Source organism: Pongo abelii, chromosome 2, assembly GCF_028885655.2.
Source record: "Pongo abelii isolate AG06213 chromosome 2, NHGRI_mPonAbe1-v2.0_pri, whole genome shotgun sequence".
NCBI lineage: Eukaryota > Metazoa > Chordata > Mammalia > Primates > Hominidae > Pongo > Pongo abelii.
The window spans coordinates 116,334,304-116,355,267 of NC_085928.1; the positions used below are offsets into that span (position 1 = coordinate 116,334,304).

At 42.5% G+C, this 20,964-nt stretch overlaps 1 protein-coding gene across 1 annotated transcript in view; it reads right to left on the reverse strand.

The window, feature by feature from the left end:
• OXSR1 (oxidative stress responsive kinase 1) overlaps window positions 1-15,778 on the reverse strand; it is a 92,584-nt gene extending 76,806 nt beyond the window's left edge. Inside the window, 1 exon segment of the mRNA NM_001133533.1 lies at window positions 15,635-15,778. Within this exon segment, the coding sequence (NP_001127005.1) occupies window positions 15,635-15,704 (70 nt within the window). The 5' untranslated portion in view covers window positions 15,705-15,778.
• Between the last annotated feature and the right edge of the window lie 5,186 nt (window positions 15,779-20,964).

The window sequence follows — 20,964 nt, forward strand, 5'->3', positions numbered from 1 at the left end:
CCGTCTCTACTAAAAATACAAAAATTAGCTGGGTGTGGTGGTGCGTGCCTGTAATCCCAGCTACTCGGGAGGCTAAGGCACGAGAATGACTTGAATCTGGGAGGCAGAGGTTCCAGTAAGCTGAGATCATGCCATTGCACTCCAGCCTGGGCGACAGAGTGATACTCTGTCTCAAAAAAAAAAAAAAAACTTTTGAAACAAATAAAAAACAGAAAATCTCAGCAAAGAAGTAGAACTTACTTTTTAAAGTACCACATGGAAATTATACAACTGAAACATACAATTATCAAAATAAAACATTTGCTGGACAGACTCAATAGCAGAGTGGAAATGACAGAAGATAAATTTGGTGAACTTGAAGACAAGATTAACAGTTTGCTCTATCTAAACAACAGAGAGAAAACAGACTAGGGGGAAAAAAAAGAACAAAGCCTTAGGGAATGGTGGGATAATGATAAAAGATCTAAAATCCACGTGTTAGGTAGAATAACGGGCCTCCCAAAAATGTACATCTTAATCCCCAAAGCCTGTGAATGTTACCATATGTGGCAAAAAAAATGACTTTGCAGATGTTAAGGATCTTGAGATGGAAAGATTATCCTAAATTGTCTGGGTGGGCCCAACGTAATCATAAGGGACCTCGTAAGTCAAAGAGGGAAGCAGGAGGGTCAGTCAGAGGAGATGAGACAATGGAAGTAGTCAGAGTTATAGCCAGGCACAGTGGCTCATGCCTATAATCCCAGCACTTTGGGAGGCCAAGGTGAGCAGATCGCTTGAGTCCAGAAGTTCAAGACCAGCCTGGGCGACATGGCAAAACCCTGTCTCTACAAAAAATACAAAAATTAGCTGGGCGTGGTGTTGCGCACTTATAGTCCTAGCTACTTGGGAGGCTGAGATGGGAGATCACTTGAGCCTGGGAGGCAGAGGTTGCAGTGAGCCAAGAACACACTACTGCACTCCAGCCTGGAGAGACAGTGATACTCTGTCTCAAAAAAAAAAAAAAAAAAAGTTGGAGCTACACAGACATGAGCCAGGGAGCAAATACTGACATATGCCTAAAAACACTGTTTGCATTATGAAAACATACTGAGTGATGCCAGGCACAAAAGTCTATATATAGTATTATTCCAATTATATGAAATACCAAGATCATAAAAATCCATTGAAGCAGAAAGTAGATTAGTGGTTATCAGGGTCTGGAGGGAGGGAGAAATGGGGAGTACAGCTAATGAGTACAGTTGACCCATGAACAATGTGAACTTGAACTGCATGAGTCCACTTAGATAAAGATTTTTTCCAGCCAGGAACAGTGTTTCACGCCTGTAATCCCAGCACTTTAGGAGGCTGAGGCTGGCGGATCACTTGAAACCAGAGTTCGAGACCAGGCTGGCCAACATGGAGAAACCCTGCCTCTACTAAAAATACAAAAATCAGGCTGGGCACAGTGGCTCATGCCTGTAATCCCAACACTTTGGGAAGCCAAGGTGGGCAGATCACAGGGGGTCAGGAGATTAACACCATCTGGCCAACATAGTAAAACCCTATCTCTACTAAAAATACAAAAATTAGCCAGGCATGGTGGCATGCGCCTGTAGTCCCTGCTACTTGAGAGGGTGAAGCAGGAGAATCACTTGAACTTGGAAGGTGGAGGTTACAGTGAGCTGAGACTGTACCACTCTCCTCCAGCCTGGGCAACAGAGCAAGACTCTATTTTGAAAAAAAAAGATTATTTCCAATCAAATGCAGATGGAAAATACAGTATTCACAGGATGAGAAACTCACATATATGGAGGGCTGACTTTTCACACAATGAGGGTTCCATAGGACTAACTGCAGACTTGAGTATGCATGAATTTGGGTATACTTGGGAGTCCTGGAACCAGTCCCCCACATATACTGAGGGACAACTGTACATTGTTTCTTTTGGAGTTATGAAAACATTCTGGAATTAATGGTGATGGTTGTACAACTCTGTAAGTATGCTGAATTGTACACTTTAAAAGGATAAATTTTATGGTGTGTGAATTATATCTCAATAAAGCTGTTATAGGCCAGAAATAATGACTCACGCCTGTAATCCTAGCACTTTGGGAGGCCAAGGCAGGAGGACTGCTTGAGTCCAGGAGTTCGAGACCAGCATGGGCAACACAGCAAGACCCTGTCTATGAAAAATAAAAAAATTAGCCAGGCCAGGGGCGGGAGCTCATGTCTGTAATTCCAGCACTTTGGGAGGCCAAGGTGGATGGATCGCTTGAGCCCAAGAGTTCAAGATCAGCCTGGGCAACATAGTGGGACTCCGTCCCTACAAAAATACAAAATTTAGCCAGGCGTGGTGGTGCACAGGTGTAGTCCCAGCTACTCGGGAGGCTGAGGTAGGAGGATCGCTTGAGCCTGGCAGGTTGAGGCTGCAGTGAGCTGTGGTCATGTCATGGCACTCCAGCCTGGGTGACAAAGCAGGACCCTGTCTCAAAAAAAAAAAAAACAGGTGTGGTGGCGCACGTCTGTAGTCCCACCTAGTATGGAGCCTGAGGCGGGGAGGATCACTTGAGCCTGGGAGTTTGAGGCTGCAGTGGGCCATGATCACACCACTGCACTCCAGCCTGAATGACAGAGAGAGACCCCATCTCAAAAGTAAAAGAAAATAAAATAAAGCTGTTATTTAAAAATCCTTTCAAGTGTGCCAACACATTTCTAATACTAATGTGCTGCAAACATTAAAAATTTAACATGAGGCTGGGTGTGGTGGCTCATGCCTATAGACCTAGCATTTTGGGAGGTCATGGCAGGCAGATCACTTGAGCTCAGGAGTTTGAGACCAGCCTGGGCCACATGGCAAAACTTCATCTCTACAAAAAATACAAGAAAAAAAAAAAAAAAGCTGGATATGGTGATGCAAGCCTATAGTCCCAGCTACTTGAGAGGCTGAGGCAGGATAATCGCTTGAACCCAGGAGGCAGAGGTTGTAGTGAGCCAAGACCACCCCACCGCACTCTGCCTGGGTGACAGAGCAAGACTCTGTCTCCAAAATAAAAAATATATATATATGATTTACACATATAACTATATAATTCGACAGAATTTGTTTGTTACATTTAAATCCATTTGAAAATCTCTCAATAAACACAACCATAGGCAACACCAACAAGGATAAATACAACCATACATACAAAACCAACATGGATAAATCCAAATCACAGTTCTGAGAAACTAAGTAAAAACTCTGCACAGGGCTGGGCACAGTGGCTCAGAGCTGTAATCCCAGCACTTTGGGAGGCCGAGGCGGGCGGGTCACTTGAGCCAAGGAGTTCGAGACCAGCCTGGCCAACATGGCGAATCCCCGTCTCTATTAAAACAATACAAAAATTAGCTGGGTGTCGTCGCACACGTCTGTAATCCCCGTTACTCAGGAGGCCGAGACACAAGAATTGCTTGAAGCTGGGAGGCAGAGGTTGCAGTGAGCTGAGATTGCACCACTGCCCTCCAGCCTGGGCAACAGAACAAGGCTCTGTCTCAAAAACCAAACAAACAAGTAATGGCACAAAACTCACATAATGCAAAATTTAAAATAAAATCCAATATTTAAGAACACACTTCTGGGGGAGGTGGCTCACATGTGTAATCTCAGCACTTTGGGAAGCTGAGGCAGGAGGATCATTTGGGGCCAGGAGTTTGAGACCAGCCTGGGCAACATGGCAAGACCCCATCTCTAAAATGAAAAATAAAAAAATTAGCCAGGCATGGTGGTGCACACCTGCAGTCCCAGCTAACTGGAGAGGCTGAGGTGGGAAGATTGCTTGGGCCCAGGAGGTCAATGATGCAGAGCCATGTTCGCACCACTGCAGTCCAGCCTGGGTGACAGAGTGAGACCTTGCCTAAAAAAAAAAAAAGAAAGAAAAAGAACCAAAGAAAGGAAATCAAAAAGAAAAGAACATATTTAGCATTCAATAACATCATCCCCTAGTGTACATAAACAATTTTGACAACAGTTTAGGAACATTAACTTATTACTTGATAAAAATCATCCAACAGGCTACTATTGAAATAGTTTGCAGTTGATATGCTTCTTGGCTGAGCTCCCTTTGTTATGTGTATAAGACAGAGAGGCAGAATGGTAGTGCTTGCCATTAAGTTCCCTCCCTCTCACATCCCATCCTCTCTTAATTATTTCTGCATAGAAGCCCTGAAGAAAGTTTAACTGCTTTCTCTTGCCTTCAGTGAGAGGCCACTGGCTGACTCTTGGAAACACCAGGGAATAGGAGAAGGAAGCTAATCATGCTGGTCACAAATCTACAAGAAAGGCATTTCTCAAGTCACAGGAGACATAACATGGCCTCTGCAAGGTACCTTTGGTCCCAGATAACAGACATCTTCTAATATGTAGATGTGTTCACTGATTCTTTACAATATTTTTACAAATGTACTATCCAGTGGTGTTCTTTTTAACCAGTATTAGTTCTCAAACCAGCTATTCTACTCCTGGATAATCTAACACTGATTGATTTATCTTATATACATAAAACCCAAAATACATTAATAGCATGTCCTAGGTAAACCAAAACCATGCTGGGGTTAAAAATGTAGATAAAGAAATGTTTGATTTTAACTTTAGTTATTATTTTCTAGTCATCAGTAAACACAGAATCAATTTCACTAATAACAAAATACCAAACGTATGTATTATCAATCATAATTGTTTAGATACTGAAGTATCTTTCTTCCACTCAAAGATTCATTCACTTAATGAACAAATCTTCTCATGAGCAAGATATTATGCTCTGGTGTGACTTAACAAATGGTCAAATGACAAGATGCTAATGTTTCCCACACCCATTGATAAAAAGGGACTTTGCAGGCTCCAGTTCTTCTATGCTAACAGTCACTTTCATCCATCTTCATATTATCTTCCCAAAACAAATGTCAAAATAATCTTCAGCAATTGAAAAATATTTTAAGGTTCTAACATAAAAGATTATGGTAATGTAGTAAAAACTCACTACTTTCAACAGTAATTCAGAATAATCAATGATGTTCTCTCATTAGAAAAAAATTTACTTCATAGAAAATAGCAATTAATAATGTAAATAAGATATGGAAGAAGATCTAAAAGTTTTATCATAATTATTTTAACTATTCACCAATATTTTGCAATAATATAATATAGAAGGATTAGAGATACAAATAAAAAATATTTCATCTCTTCTTCAAAGCAGGGTTTCTTAATACAGTTGTTTAACAATTTACTGGGTTTACCATCATTTTTCTTGATGTAAACAGGATCAAATAGAAAATATCAGTATATACTACACATAACGAAAACAAAAGTTATTTGTAAAACTGTTACTTCAGTAAAATATTCACACATACGGGTAACAGGTATCTGTTAGGAATGGTTTAGTCTGCTATGATAGGATGTTTTAGAAAAAAAAAATTTTTTTTAAGAACAAAAGGAATGGTTTAGTCAAAGTGTGATAGCTACTTCCCTAATGCCCTCGACTAAGCATTGGCCTAATCTGAATACCAACACCATGGAAAATTTAAAACAATTTGCAATAAAACATCCTAATTCAGCCTTTCACTACTTCACATTGGCATGCCTCCTCAATGCCCCATCCTACATCCTCACTTCTTCCACTCTTCTTCTGTCCTCTCCTAGTTAGTTCTTTAACTGAAACCAACGTTAGCCTACGTCACACAGCAGAATAAATTAATGTGCAGAAAATATGGATGAACCTTCTCCTTAAATCTTTCAAACTGGGTAACTCTACTTCTTGAGACAGAGAAGGATCTGCCCAAGCATGAGCAGGACTAAGAAAAAGTTTCAGTTTCTCTCCACTTTACTAGACTTAGAAATTTAAGAGACAGAATGTAGGGCCGGGCATGGTGGCTCCTGCCTGTAGTCTCAGCGCTTTGGGAGGCCAAGGCAGGCAGATCACTTGAGCTGAGAAGTTTGAGACCAGCCTGGCCAACACCATAAAAGCCCATCTCTACAAAAAAATACAAAAATTAGCCGGGTGTGGTGGCACACGCCTGTAGTCCCAGCTACTTGGGAGGCTAAGGTGGGAGGATGGCTTGAACCTGGGAGGCAGAGGTTGCACTGAGCCATGATCATACTGCTGCACTCCAGCCTGGGCAACAGAGCGAGACCCCACCCCAAAAATAAATTTTTTAAAAAAAGAGAGAGATAATGTAAAAGTAGATATTCCTGTCAGGAAAAAATGAATTAAATGAATCAAATCAAATGAACACATTTTCTCCAAAATTGTGTCCAGCCATCACTATAATAGGCTTATAGTCTAAAGATTTTAAAGTATATTTTAGTAAGGTTTTGCATTCACTAAAGAAAAGCACTAGCCCAGGCTGTTTGTTTTGAAAGATGACTAAAGTATTGTCACCTGAACCACACAAAACATAAGAATTTACAATTTTGTTAACCCCTTTTCTAAATAAGGTCTCTCGTCAGAGTCATGTTGAAAATTAACTGGCAAAACATCTGTAAGAATAGTCCTCATCATAAAAATCACGCTATTTTCTCCATACAAAGATGAAAATAAAGACATACTGCCATATGCTTCAAGTAATTATTCAAGCAGCCTGATGGTTTTGCAATGAATCATCACTCGCTCTCCTGTTCACTCTGGTGATCTCCCATCTGAGCGGATGGCAACTCCATTCTTCCAGATGCTCTAGCCAAAAATCTTGGAATCATCTTATCTTCCCTTTCTCTCACATCTAATCCAACAGCAAATCCTCCTAACTTCAAAAAATATGCTATATCCAGAATCTGACCACTTCTCACCATCTCCACTACTACTTCTCTCCCCTGGATAACCTCCTTCCACCCTTGTGCCCTTATAAAACTATTCTTCATATTGCAGCCTGAGGTGTTTGTTTGTTTGTTTTTGAGACAGTGTCTCATTCTGCCACCCAGGCTGGAGTGCAGTGGCGCAATCTCGGCTCACTGCAACCTCTGTCGCTCGGGTTCAAGCGATTCTCATGCCTCAACCTCCCGAGTAGCTGGGATTACAGCCATGCACGACCAAACCCAGCTAATTTTTGTATTTTTAGTAGAGATGGGGTTTCACCGTGTTGGCCAGACTGGTCTCAAATTCCTGGCCTCATGTGATCCACCCGCCTCCGCCTCCCAAAGTGCTGGGATTACAGGTGAGGCACCTCGCCCAACCTGCAGCCTGAGTTTTAAAACGTAAGTCAGGTCATGTTAAATCTCTGTTCAAAACCCTGCAATGATTTTCAGTCTTACTCAAAGCAAAAGCCAAGTTCCTACAATGACTTACAACCTGACAATCAGGACCAAGCATCCATACCACCTTACCTTTCTAACCTCTTCACCTATCTGTCTCTTCACCTTCTGATTTACTCTGCTCTAGCTGCCCTCACACCTCCTTAGCATTCCTTAATCACATTAGCATGCTTCTGCTTCAGAACCTTTGTTCTTGTTGTCCTCTGCTTGGAACAAACTTCCTGCAGATAACCACATCATTCACTTCTTCACCTTCTTCGGGTCTTTCCTCAACCGTCACCTTCTCAGTGAGGTTTTCCCTGACCTAAAACTGAAACTCCACCTCCACCCCTAGCAGTCCCTAACCCCTTTCCCTGCTTTTTCTTCTTTAGAGTTTCTAGATTATAAACTCTGTGAAAGCAGACATTTTTTGTGTTTGCTTCACTGTTTTATCTCCAGCATCCAGAACAGTGCCTGGCACATAACAGGAGTTCAATAAATATTTTCTGAATGAATTAATCACATAGTGGGGTATATTTTCAAGCAAAAAAAATCTTGTTTGGGGCAGAACACACACAGAAATAGCCCAGTCTTCATGGGTGTTATTTCACTGTTACCATCATGTACATTAACATTCACTGAGCATCCATTCTGTGTGCCAAGTCTATGCTGAGCACTTTCTTTACTTACATTTCTTCTTTTCATCTAATCATTACAATAATCCCATGCGATAGGTATTCATGGTCGTCTTACAAGGCAATGTAAGTAAAGCAATGTAATTAAGGTAAAACTTAGGTCATACAGTTAGTTAGGCAGAGTAAGGCCTAGAAATAAGAACTACCTGAGTTTCAACATTATGCTCTTAATCAGTAGATAACTGCCTCTTCAGATTAAAGCTAACATTTATTAACTGATTACTATGCATCAGGTTAAATTATTTACTTGCAATACCCTATTTGACTACTTTCATTTAAAAAAAAAAATGAGGCCAATATTTTTAGTTGCTTAGCCAACATACAATTTCCCCTTTTTTAGTAAGAGAATCCTGACCTATTTTGTTTGAAGTAATAATGTGTCCAGCTAAAGCTTCATTTCCCAGCCTTCCTTGCAAATGACCAAATTATACAGTTCTGGCCAGTAAAATAGAAGTGGAAGTCACTGAGTAAGGCATTTAGGAAAGAAAGCCTTTTAAAAGAGAACCAACTCAGCTGTCATGTGTCTTTGTCCTTTTGCCATATTCTTCTGGACTAGAACACAAGCATGAGTCTAGAGGTGGAACAAACATCTTCCAACTATGAGAAGGAGAGTCACCTGCTAAGTGTGGTGGCATGAAAAAAACTAGGAGCCTGGGTGCCTGACAGCACCTAGGCTGCCACCTCCAGTCTTCTTGTTATATAATAAGAGGGAAAAAGGATTTTATTAAGCCACTATTATTTCCATTTTCCCCGCATGCAGAGAAATGTAAGCCCTATTTGATACAACACTATGAGGTTGTTGGCCCAATGCTGGCCTCATAGAAAATGTCACCTTAGCTGAGTCTCCCAATCAATGGAAAAATACACTATTAAGCACCACTGTATTGAAAGCATGAAGTCCTTCACATTTATGGAGGCGCTTTCTTTCTTTTTTTTTTTTCTTTCTTTCTTTTTTTTCCACATTTATGGAATCTGTATTTGAAAACCACAAGTTTAGACTCAAAATGTGTGGCTAGTAAACAATTAATGAAAATAAAAAGAAGGGAAAGTCAAGAATAGAAATATATTGCACTGCCTTCAAAGTGTCAAAGCTAGGTGAATCACACCTTAAACCTAGTATGAAGTTTTCAATTTTCTAGTCTGAGGTAAATAGTAAATATTTATTGAGACTTTTCAAGATGCACGGCAATAAAAACTAACTGGCACAGCCCTCTCTGCCATCATATTGTATTATTAGCAATATCATGGTGACAGTCCTTACAGTTATACTACGATGTCCAACATAAATCCCTAAATCCATCTAAACCTGAATGAGGCCTGGACTAAGAAAAAAAAGATGCAAAAATAAAATAAATGCAATAATGTTCCAATAAGCATTAAAAACAGATTCAAAATATTTTAAGTGTCACAAGATTTCACATCACATAGTATTGCATACTTCATGGCAATACCAAAAATTGGGAAATATGAGGACAAGGGGAAGGGTAAAAAAAAGTCAGAGATAATAACAACTATCATTTTATACAAGCTAAACACTTCCCACAAATAATTACACTCAATCTATATAACAGCCCCAATGACATAGGTACTATTCTCCCCAGTATACAAACAAAAAGCTGACACGGAAACTAATTATATCATTTGTCTAAGATCACAGAACTATTAAGAGGCAATGCCAGGATTTGAATCTGGGTTGGTCTAACCCCAAAACCCAAATTTTTACAGCTGCTTCAACACATGCCAAATACAGTATAACAAACACATGCTCAGAAATTCTAATCTAAGACTAAGGGCTCAAAAATACTGAAATTCTAATCTAAGACTAAGGGCTCAAAAATACTGAAAGATCAATGATTAATTGTGAGAATGATACTAACATCTTTTACACATAATCATACTTAAAGAACTTCAAATCTTGCCAAAGCATGCTTAAGGTGATACAATTCTTTAAAAAAAAAAAAAAAAAAAAGTCCTTTGAATTTTCAATCTATAGGCTTTTAATATGTTCCTAAGAGGAGAGTCTGTTCTCTGTAGGATTTTACCAGAAAGATGAAGAACAAAACAGAATGTGAGAAACAATCCCATAAATAGTATACTGCTAAGAAGCAAATGTGAAAAAAATTACAGTTCAAATAAACATGTTACAGTTCAAATTAATGTATGTGTTTTGATGGAGATGACACCATTACACTGATTTCTCTAGAATACAATCCTTTGAAAACAAAATTTAAATGATCCCAAACCCCTTTTTCTAGATTTTAATCATGTGTTTCCTGAAAAAGTTGAGTGTAATCTGAAATCATAAAGATTCATTTTGAAGACTATAGCTTATTATAAAATACTATGTAACAAGCATTTCGGTATGGAAGCAAAGTTAGAATAAGAATACAATGCTTTACTGAAACTTGCTACTTGTACTAGGCTGCAGCTCAAGGAAAAAAAATTTTTTTCTCCCTGTTGGGAAAATGGAGAGAGGCTGTAAGGAGTAGACTGGAAGGATGTGACAGGTGTGGAACATCCACCAAATTTTTTTCACCCTAAGGACAGATACTTCCCTTGGCCAGGCACAGTGCTTCATACCTGTAAATCCCAACACTTTAGGTGGCTAAGGTGGGAGGATCGCTTGAGCCCAGAAGTAGAGACCAGCCTGGACAACATATGAGACCCTGTCTCTACAAAAAAAATAAAACAATGAGGCGGGCATGGTGGCACGTGCCTGTAGTCCAGCTACTGGGGAGGCCGAGGCAAGAGGATCGCTCGAGCCTGGAGTTCGTACAGTGAGACAGTGAGCTGTGATTGCATTCCAGCCTGGGTGACAGAGTGAGACCATGTCTCAGAAAAAAGCGGGGGAGATAATTCCCTTAATCTGTGAGACAATGACCCCCATCTTCCAGTTTATATCCAAGAACCAATCAATGTAGATACAGGAACAAGGAGACACAGATGCCGGTATTGGCTCTGCCTCTAATTAGCTATATGGCTTTAGGCAGTCATTTTACCTTTCTGTCTCTGTGTCTTCAACTGTAAAACAAGGTGGTTCACCTTACTTCACACCCTACACAAAAATTAACTCAATATGTATCAGAGGCTTAAATGCAAGAGCTAAAACTAACACTTAAAAAAAAAAAAAAGAAAAAAAATCTTCACAATGTTGGGTTAGTAAAGATTTCTTAGATACAACACCAAAAGCAAAATCAATAAAAGAAAAAATGATAAACATCAAAATTCAAAAATTTTGTACTTTAAAAGACTCCATTAAGAAAATGAAAGAGGCCAGGCGCGGGGGCTCACACCTGTAACCCCAACACTTTGGGAGGCCGAGGCAGGTGGATCATCTGAGGTCAGGAGTTCGAGACCTGCCTGGCCAACATGGTGAAACCCAGTCTCTACTAAAAATACAAAAAATTAGCCTGGTGTGGTGGCACGCACGTGTAATCCCACCTACTCGGGAGGCTGAGACAGGGGAATTGCTTGAACCCAGGAAGCGGAGGTTGCAGTGAGCCAAGATCATGCCACTGCACTCCAGCCTGGGGGACAGAACAAGACTCCAACTCAAAAAAAATAATAATAATAAAACTAAAGAAGGCTAAGTGCAGTGGTTCACGCCTGTAATCCTAGCACTTTGGAAGGCTGAGGCAGGCAGATGGCTTGAGCGATCAGGAATTTGAGACCATCCTGGGAAATGTGGTGAAACCCAGTTTCTACAAAAAACACAAAAGTTAGCCAAACGTGGTGGCATGCACCTGTAGTCCCAGCTACCTGGGAGGCAGGGGTGGGAGGATCACTTGAGCCCAGGAGGTGGAGGTTGCAGTGAGCCCTGATCATGCCACTGCACTCCACCCTAGGTGACAGAGTAAGACTCTGTCTCAAAAAAAAAAAAAAAGAAAGAAAGAAAGAAAATGAGAAGAAAAAAAGAAAACTACAGACGGAAAAATATTTAAATTAAATCATATATCAGATGAACGACACATACCCAGAATGAATACACATACAAACACACACACACACACACACACACACACACACTTCTATAACTCAAACAAACAAACAAACGCACGAACAGCCAGGCGCAGTGGCTCACCCCTGTAATCCCAGCACTTTGGGAGGCCAAGGCAGGCGGATCACCTGAGGTCAGGAGTTTGAGACCAGCCTGCCCAACATGGTGAAACCCCATCATTACTAAAAACACAAAAATTAGCTGGGCATGGTGGCAGGCACCTATAACCCCAGCTACTCAGGAGGCTGAGGCAGGAGAGTTGCTTGAACCCAAGAGGCAGAGGTTGCAGTGAGCCGAGATCACACCACTGCACCCCAGCCTGGGCAACAGAGCAAGACTCCACCTCAAAAAAAAAAAAAACCCAGTGGGCAGTCCAAGTGGACAAAAGATTTGAATAGATATTTCACCAAAGAAGATCCATGAAAGCCTAATAAATAACACATGAAAGGATGTTCATCATCATTAGTCATTAGGGAAATGCAAATCAAAACCACAACAATGAGATACCACTTCATAGTCACTAGGATGGTTACACGAAAAAAGACAACAAATGTAGAGAAATGAGAACTCTTATAATTACTAGTAGGAACATAAAATGGTACAGTTACTTTGAAAAACAGTTTGGCAGTTTCTTAAACAGTTAAATTTGTGATATAACCCAGCAATTCCACTCCTCGGTATACATCCAAGGAAAATGAAACATATTCATGGAGTGACTTGATGTGAATACTCAAAGCAGCCTTGTTCCAAACAGCCAAAAAGCAGAAACAATCCAATGCCCATTAACTGGTGTCCAATAAAAAGGAACCATATACTACATGGCAGATGGATGAACCTCAAAAAGCATTATGGAAAGTAAAAGAAGCCAAACACAAAGGACCACATATTATATGATTACATTTACATGAAATGTCCAGAAAGGACAAACCTATAGAGACAGAAAGTATATTTGTGATTGCCTGGGGCTGGGGGTGGGAACAGGGAGTGATTGCAAATGGACATGAGGCATCTTTCTGGAATGATGGAAATGTTCTAAAATTGGATTGTGGTGACGACTGAACAATTATGTAAATTTACTAGAAAATTATTGAATTGTACATTTTAATCAGGTAAATCTTATGGTATGTAAATTATATCTCAAAATTGTTTTTTTAAAATGAAAAAATATTTATGCTAAGTGAAAGAAACCAAACATGAAAGACCACATGTTATATGATCCCATTTATACAAATGTCCAAAAAAGGCAAGTCTATAGAGACAAAAAGTAGATTTGTGATTGTCTAAGGCTGGGGGTGGAAAAAGGGATTAACTGTAAGAAAGCACAAGGGATTTCATGTGGATGATGGAAATATTCTAAAACTGGATTATGGTGATAGTTGTACGACACAGGGAATTTACAAAAAACCACTAAATGTTACACTTAAAATGGGTGATTTTATATTAAATTATACCTCAGTAAAGTTGTTTAAATCTATGAAAGATGGTCAAATCACATTGAAGTTCCTAACCTTTTAAAAACCATGGACCACTTTGTGAATGTGAGGAACACTAACCCTACCCAAAAGACTGAGAGACTCCCTTTTGCCCACTCACAGACATCCTATGGGTCTCAGGACACCAAATTAACAAATCACGAAATCTCTAGCGCCTTTGCAACTCTGAAATTCTCTGCCATCTTAATAGCAAAGGCTTTGAGAATGACTACAACCATCCTCTTCACCCTAGAAAGATGGACACACTACCAGAAAAAAAAAAAAAACTCTTCTTTTAAAATGATGATAGGGAACCTCCTCTTTACTTCTCTGACATCATTTTGGAAACTTCCATTTAATCCTTTCCTTCAATTTGAAACTCTGACTGGGGGAACCAGAAGCAATCAGTCCAGACCGGGAACTAGCTGTCTTCAGAACCAACGAATACATGTCAAAGACCCAATGTGTAGCAAGGACACAGGCCCATGAAGTGGCTTAAGCAAAGATGTGATGTCTTTATTTAGTCCGGGTTGTTTTGTTTTGTTTTTGTTTTTCCTACACAAACCAATATTGCTTTAAGCCCAGATTGTCTTAAAACAAGAGGCAAGTAAAGTAAAAACAAAAATTATTTCACGAAGTTCTTTTTAAACCCACAGTGAAATAAACACTGACACCCCCAAGGCAGCTAGGAAGTCTTCAGTTGGTCTTTGTTATAAAACTAATTTTAGGGCAGGATGCTGGCAAAGTAGATAATTTGCCTTCCTCCAATACGCAGGTGTCTGTTCATGTCAGTTGGATTGAGCCTGTATAGCTAAACCCACCCCCTTTTGATTTCCAAGGTCACTGGGTTATTGTTGTCCAACAAATACTCCCCTCATCCCCAGTCCCCAGCCTCCTCCCAATCCCTAGGCTTCTGTGAGAATTACAATCTATGTTTGTGCAAGTTTTGGTCTCTGCCAACTGGTATTCCTGGACCCCCTTCAAATCTTTTCACACACCAGCCCAATTTATCGGATCACGTCAAGGCACTATTTGAGGGCCTCCAGTGATACTTAAAATTCCAAAATCTGTACCAAAGCTGAGAAGATCCCTAAGATCTGGCTCCTCCCTTCCCTCTCTATCCTTGCCAGCCTTCCTTCAGGTCCTAAAACATATCAAGCTCTTCCCTTACTCAAGGCCACTGCATCTCTTTATCCGTCTGTAAGGAAAAATCTTCCCGAGGCTCTTAATCCTCACTTCTCATCCTTCAGGGCTCAACTGAAATGTCATCGCCTCAGAAAAAGAATTTTCCTTGAAATCACCCTAAGTAAATCTCCAGGTTATTCTCTATCAGATCATCTTGTTTATCTCCTTCATGGCACTTGCCAAAGCCTCTTCTTTTTAATTTTTTTTTTTTTTTTTTTTTTTGAGACGGAGTCTGGCTCTGTCGCCCAGGCTGGAGTGCAGTGGCGCGATCTCGGCTCACTGCAAGCTCCGCCTCCCGGGTTCAAGGATTCTTCTGCCTCAGCCTTCCGAGTAGCTGGGATTACAGGCGCGCACCACTACACCCAACTAATTTTTGTATTTTTAGTAGAGACGGGGTTTCACCATATTGGCCAGGCTGGTCTCGAACTCCTGACCTCGTGATCCGCCCACCTCGGCCTCCCAAAGTGCTGGGATTACAGGCGTGAGCCACCACGCCCAGCCCTTTTTACTTCTTTTTGTCTACTTATTTAATGTCTACCTCCCTGACTGGAAAGTTTGGAAGGAGTCATAAGTTGGGTCTCGGTTGCTCAGCGCGGTTCCTGCAGCTTCACCTGGAGGATCCCCAGCTCGCCCCAGCACGGATGGAGGAAAAAATTAAAGCTCCCTATCCATCCCACAATCCCAGAAATCGATGGCTGTGCCCACTTCAAGATCCCATTTCTCACACAGCCTCGGAAAGGCCTCTCCCACACCTGCACTTTCTCTACAAGACACATGGGTCGCTCCTGTCCACACATCTGAGAATCCTGTACACAAATCTCTCCTGAGCCCCCTCAAGCCTCACCCCACCCCACGCCACCTCATAGGAGCGCGCCTCAAAACCCCCTTCCCGTCTCACACGCGCTCCTCGACACAAGCGTCCTACAAGCCCCCAGCCCCGCAAGCGCCCCACGAATTCCTATGAGGGCTGCGCTCCCCGAGCTCCCGCGGCTCCCCACGTTCCCGCGTCCCCCGCCGCGCCTCCCCCCTCCGCGGCGCCTGCTCTCACCGATCACCTCCTGCAGCTCGTAATCGTCCCTGTTGATGGACCAGGGCAGGGCGCTCGAGTCCTCGGACATGACGGCGGCAGCGGCTCACGGTCCTCCCTCAAACTCGCTGACCTCGCTCGTCTCCTCGCCGCGCGTCTCCCCACCCCCAACAGCCGCCGCCGCCGCCGCGTCCCCACCAATCGTCTCCAACAGCCACGGGTCGGACGGCGCCGGGGCGCGGGGTCACCGCGCGGCAGAGCGGCGGGGGCTCAGAGCTCCAGCGGACCTCGCCTCCTGCTCCTCCGCGTCCGGCACTGCTCGGCCCAGCCCACGTCCTGTCCTCGGCCTCCGCAGCAGCCGCGACAGAAGCTTTGCCTGGGCCCAGCCCCTCTGTCCCGCCCTCCACCCCAGCCCCACGCACGGGCCAAACTTTCCCTTCTCCCTCCACCTGCCGACACGCAGCGCGCTGACGCCACCGCGCTGGTCACGCCCCACCTCGGGCCCGCCTCCGGCCGCCATCTCCAGTGTGGCTGGATATAAAGTGAGCGAGCTAGAAACCCGAGGAGGTGGGAGTTGGCGGTGAAAGGGAAGAAGTGCTTAGATAGAGGTTCATCGAAGGCATCGAAAAGCCGTAGGACCGCCTCAAGTAGCACAGAGGCAGTAGCCACACTAAGCATGGCGACCAAAGGGCAGCAAAGTAGAAGGGGCAGAGCCACTTCTAGCGCCTGGGGCACGCTGCTGTCTCCGTCGTCGCATTCATTGGTTTGTTTGAGAAGGAATCAGAAAAACAATGGGTGTGGGTAGACGTCAGTCATAAATTGGTCCCGCCTCCAGGCTCTTAGAGCGCTTCTCCGTGTTAGGGCTGCAGCCCTTCAAGACTCCGTTACCGCGCTCGTCTTACCACTTCCTCTGGAGTGACGTCACGGCGTAACCGTCACACCCTCGAGACGTGCAAAAGGCTCCACGGGGTGTGGAGAAACCCTGAGGGAGCGGCTGGGTGGGGTAGCCTTCGGGTGTGGACCACTGCCAACTAGGATAAAAGGCCTTGGGCCACCGTTCGGAGTGAAACTGGAAGTTTGCCTGGTGACATATTTTTCAAGGCGGACGTTCTAACGCTTGTCGCGGCGATGTCTCTCGCGGTTCCACCCTGCACTGGGCGGGTTCTGTCCATTCGCAGCTTTAGATCTGAGGCTCAAAAAGGCACCTGCCTTGAGGGCCTCGGGAGGTTGTCTTTTTTTCCCCCCAGACAGGGCTTGGGTTATTAAACAAGTGAGATCGACCCACGGATTTGGGGGTTGTCTCACCGGTCTTGGCTTTTGTCGCCCCCACTGAACAGTTTTCTCAGTTTGACTACGGAGGGCCGTTGGAGAAATTAGCGAGCTGAAGACTGAACACGCTTGGTAAATTGGATTTTAAAAAGTAAAGAGCATCCAACAGGGATAGGGCTAGGTGCGAAACTGTTATAGGTTGGACACCTTTCAGTCCAATGGCAGTCATTAAGGAAGAGACCTTAGGCCGGGTGCAGTGGCTCACGCCTGTAATCCCAGCACTTTGGGAGGCGGAGGCGGGCGGACCACCTGAGGTCAGGAGTCCGAGACCATCCTGACCAACATGGTGAAACCCCGTCTCTATTAAAATACAGAAAAGTCGCTGGTCGTGGTGGCGGGCGCCTGTAATCCCAGCTACTAGGGAGGCTGAAGCAGGAGGCGAAGGTTGCAGTGACCCGAGAGCGTGCCACTGCACTCCAGTCTGGGCGACAGACCGAGACCCCGTCTCAGAAAAAGAAGAGACCTTCGCCTAGGCCCAGCTGAGACGGAGCAGGGACCCCTTTTAAGGCCTGCAGGCCCCCAACCATGGAAATAAAAGAAAATCTTGAGTTAACTTCAAGAGAAATTCCCGGCGCTAAGCTAGCCTTGAAAAGTTAATGAACCCTTTGATAAGCAAGAAGGCAATAATAACTTTAAACAATAACCAAAGAAACTAAAATAACTGGATGTTTGGTTCCCTATAAAAACTAAAGATAACGTCAATACATGTCCCTGAGTTGTTTTTTAGAAACCCAGACCAATGGATCTGCTGGCACATAGACCTCAGAGAAGGGGGAGCTAAGGACTGAACTCTGACTGCTTGTTTGTTTTTTCTCTTAAGTTTCTTCTTCCTGAAGAAGGTCATGCCCACAAGCTGTAGCTAACATTCTTTTCTACTGATCCGAAATTTTTAGACAAAGCTTCACCCCTTGAATCAGTCGCAAATCAGAAAATCTTTGAATCCACCTATGACCTGTGGGCTCCTGCTTGGAGATGTCCCGCCTTTTTAGGTCAAACCAATGTATAACCTCTGTGTGTTGATTTATGACTTTACCTGTAACTTCTTATTTTCTGAAATTACCCCTATCTTTAAGAATCCTTGGCCGGGCGCGGTGGCTCACGCCTGTAATCCCAGCACTTTGGGAGGCCGAGGCAGGCGGATCACGAGCTCAGGAGATAGAGACTGTCCTGGCTAACACGGTGAAACCCCGTCTCTACTAAAAATACAAAAAAATTTAGCCGGGCGAGGTTGCGGGCGCCTGTAGGCCCAGCTACTCGGGAGGCTGAGGCAGGAGAATGGCGTGAACCCGGGAGGCGGAGCTTGCAGTGAGCCGAGATCGCACCACTGCACTCTAGCCTGGGCGACAGAGCCAGACTCCGTCTCAAAAAAAAAAAAAAAAAAATTAAAAGAATCCTTTCCTGCGGCCGGGCCGGTGGCTTATGCCTGTAATCCTAGCACTTTGGGAGGCCCAGGCGGGTGGATTGCCTGAGCTCAGGAGTTCTAGACCAGTCTGGGCAACGCGGTGAAACCCCGTCTCTACTAAAAAAATACAAAAAATTAGTCGGGCGTGGCGGCGCGCACCTGTAGTCCCAGCTATTCCAGAGGCTGAGGCAGGAGAATGGCTTGAACCCAGGAAGTGGAAGTTGCCGTGACCCTTGATTGCGCCACTGCACTCCAGACTGGGCGACAGAGCCAGACTCCATCTCCAAAAAAAAAAAAAAAAAAAAATTCTTTCCTGCAAGCCATGGGAAGTTCAGGTTTTGTTTTGTTTTGTTTCGTTTTGTTTCGTTTTGTTTTTTTGGGAGATGGAGTCTTGCTCTGTCGCCCAAGGCTGGAGTGCAGTGGCATGATCTCGGCTCACTGCAACCTCCTCATCCCAGGTTCAAGCGATTCTCCTGCCTCAGCCTCCCCAGTAGCTGGGACTACAGGCGCACGCCACCATGCCCAGCTAATTTTTGTATTTTTAGTAGAGACGGGGTTTCACCATATTGGCCAGGCTGGTCTCGAACTCCTGACCTTGTGATTCACCCACCTCGGCTTCCCAAAGTGCTGAGATTACAGGCGTGAGCCACCGCGCCTAGCCTTTTTTTTTTTTTTTTTTTTTTTTTTTTTTTGAGACGGAGTCTCGCTCTGTCACCCAGGCCGGAGTGCAGTGGGGTGATCTCGGCTCCCTGCAACCTCTGCCTCCCGGGTTCAAGCCATTTTCCTGCTTCAGCCTCCTGAGTAGCTGGGATTACAGGCGGCTGCCACCACGCCTGGTTAATTTTTGTATTTTTAGTAGAGGGGGGTTTCACCGTGTTGGTCAGGCTGGGGAAGTTTAGGTCCCCAGTATATATTTCATAAGTTTATGAAATATGTATTATATATAATATATATTTATATATATTAAGCTTGAACTACACCAATTCTCCCCTCTTTGCTAGGCGCCTTTCTACTGCAGCAAAACCTCTGTGTGGCAATCTGATGTTACTGCACTGGGCAAGTAGACCTTATTTTGGTTCTAAAACACCGCCAAGCACTGGAAGCTCTGTGCTGAGCTCTGCTGTGGGAGGTCCAACTGACCATGAAACCAGTCAACTAGAAGCTACTAGCGGGTTTCCACCTAGTTGGTAGGATTGGAGAACGTTTCATGAAGAAGGTAGCATTTGTACCAGACCTTGCAAAGTTAACATGATTTCAACAGGTGCACATGTAGAGGATAGAATAGTCCAGGCTCAGCAAAGGTGCTGCAGTTCCAGAAAGCATAGCACAGGCCTTGCTGTAAGTGGTTTCAGCCATTACTACTGACACTTTCTTTACCGTATGTTCTGCCTTTTTCTTTTTGCAGGGAGGAGAGAGATGGGGATCCAACGTATCAGAAAGGAGCTAAATCTGATGGTAAGAATTAGCCTCAAGGTTTGTACCAATAGAAAGGTCTACAAACCAGAAATTCTGACTTGGGGTTGTTGCGTTGTATGACCCATGGACACACTTCAGTTTTGTTTGTTTGTTTGTTTGTTTGTTTGCTTTTTCTCCCTGGCACGGTGGCTCAAACCTGTAATCCCAGTATTTTGGGAGGCCCAGGCAGGTGGATCACCTGAGGTCAAGAGTTCGAGACCAGCCGGGCCAACATGGTAAAATCCCATCTCTACTAAAAATACAAAAATTAGCCAGGCGTGGTGGCTGGCGCCTGTAATCCCAGCTACTCAGGAGGTTGAGGCAGGAGAATCGCTTGAACCCAGGAGGCAGAGGTTGTAGTGAGCCAAGATCATGCCGCTGCACTCCAACCTTAGCAACAGAGAGTGAGACTCAGTCTCAAAAAAGAAAAAAATAAATTATATATGTATTATATATATGAAATATATACAATATATATGAAATATAGATTATATATAAAATATATAAGAAATACATAATATATATGAAATATATAATATATGAAATACATCATATATATGAAATACATAATATATATGAAATACATCATATATATGAAATCTATATGAAATATATATAATATATGAAATCTATATGAAATATATATAATATATGAAATCTGTATGAAGTATATATAATATATGAAATATATATGAAATATATATGAAATATATAATACATGAAAAATATATGAAATATATATGAAATATATAATGTATGAAATATATATGAAATATATATGAAATATGAAATATATGTGAAATATATATGAAATATGAAATATATGTGAAATATGAAATATATATGAAATATATATGAAATATGAAATATATATAATATATATGAAATATATAATATATGAAATATATATAATATATGAAATATATATAATATATGACATATATAATATATATGACATATATAATATATGAAATATATAATATATGACATATATATTATATGAAATATATAATATACATGACATGTATATTACATATGAAATATATAATATACATGACATGTATATTATATATGAAATATAATATATGACATGTATATTATATATGAAATATAATATATGACATGTATATTATATATGAAATATAATATATGACATGTATATTAT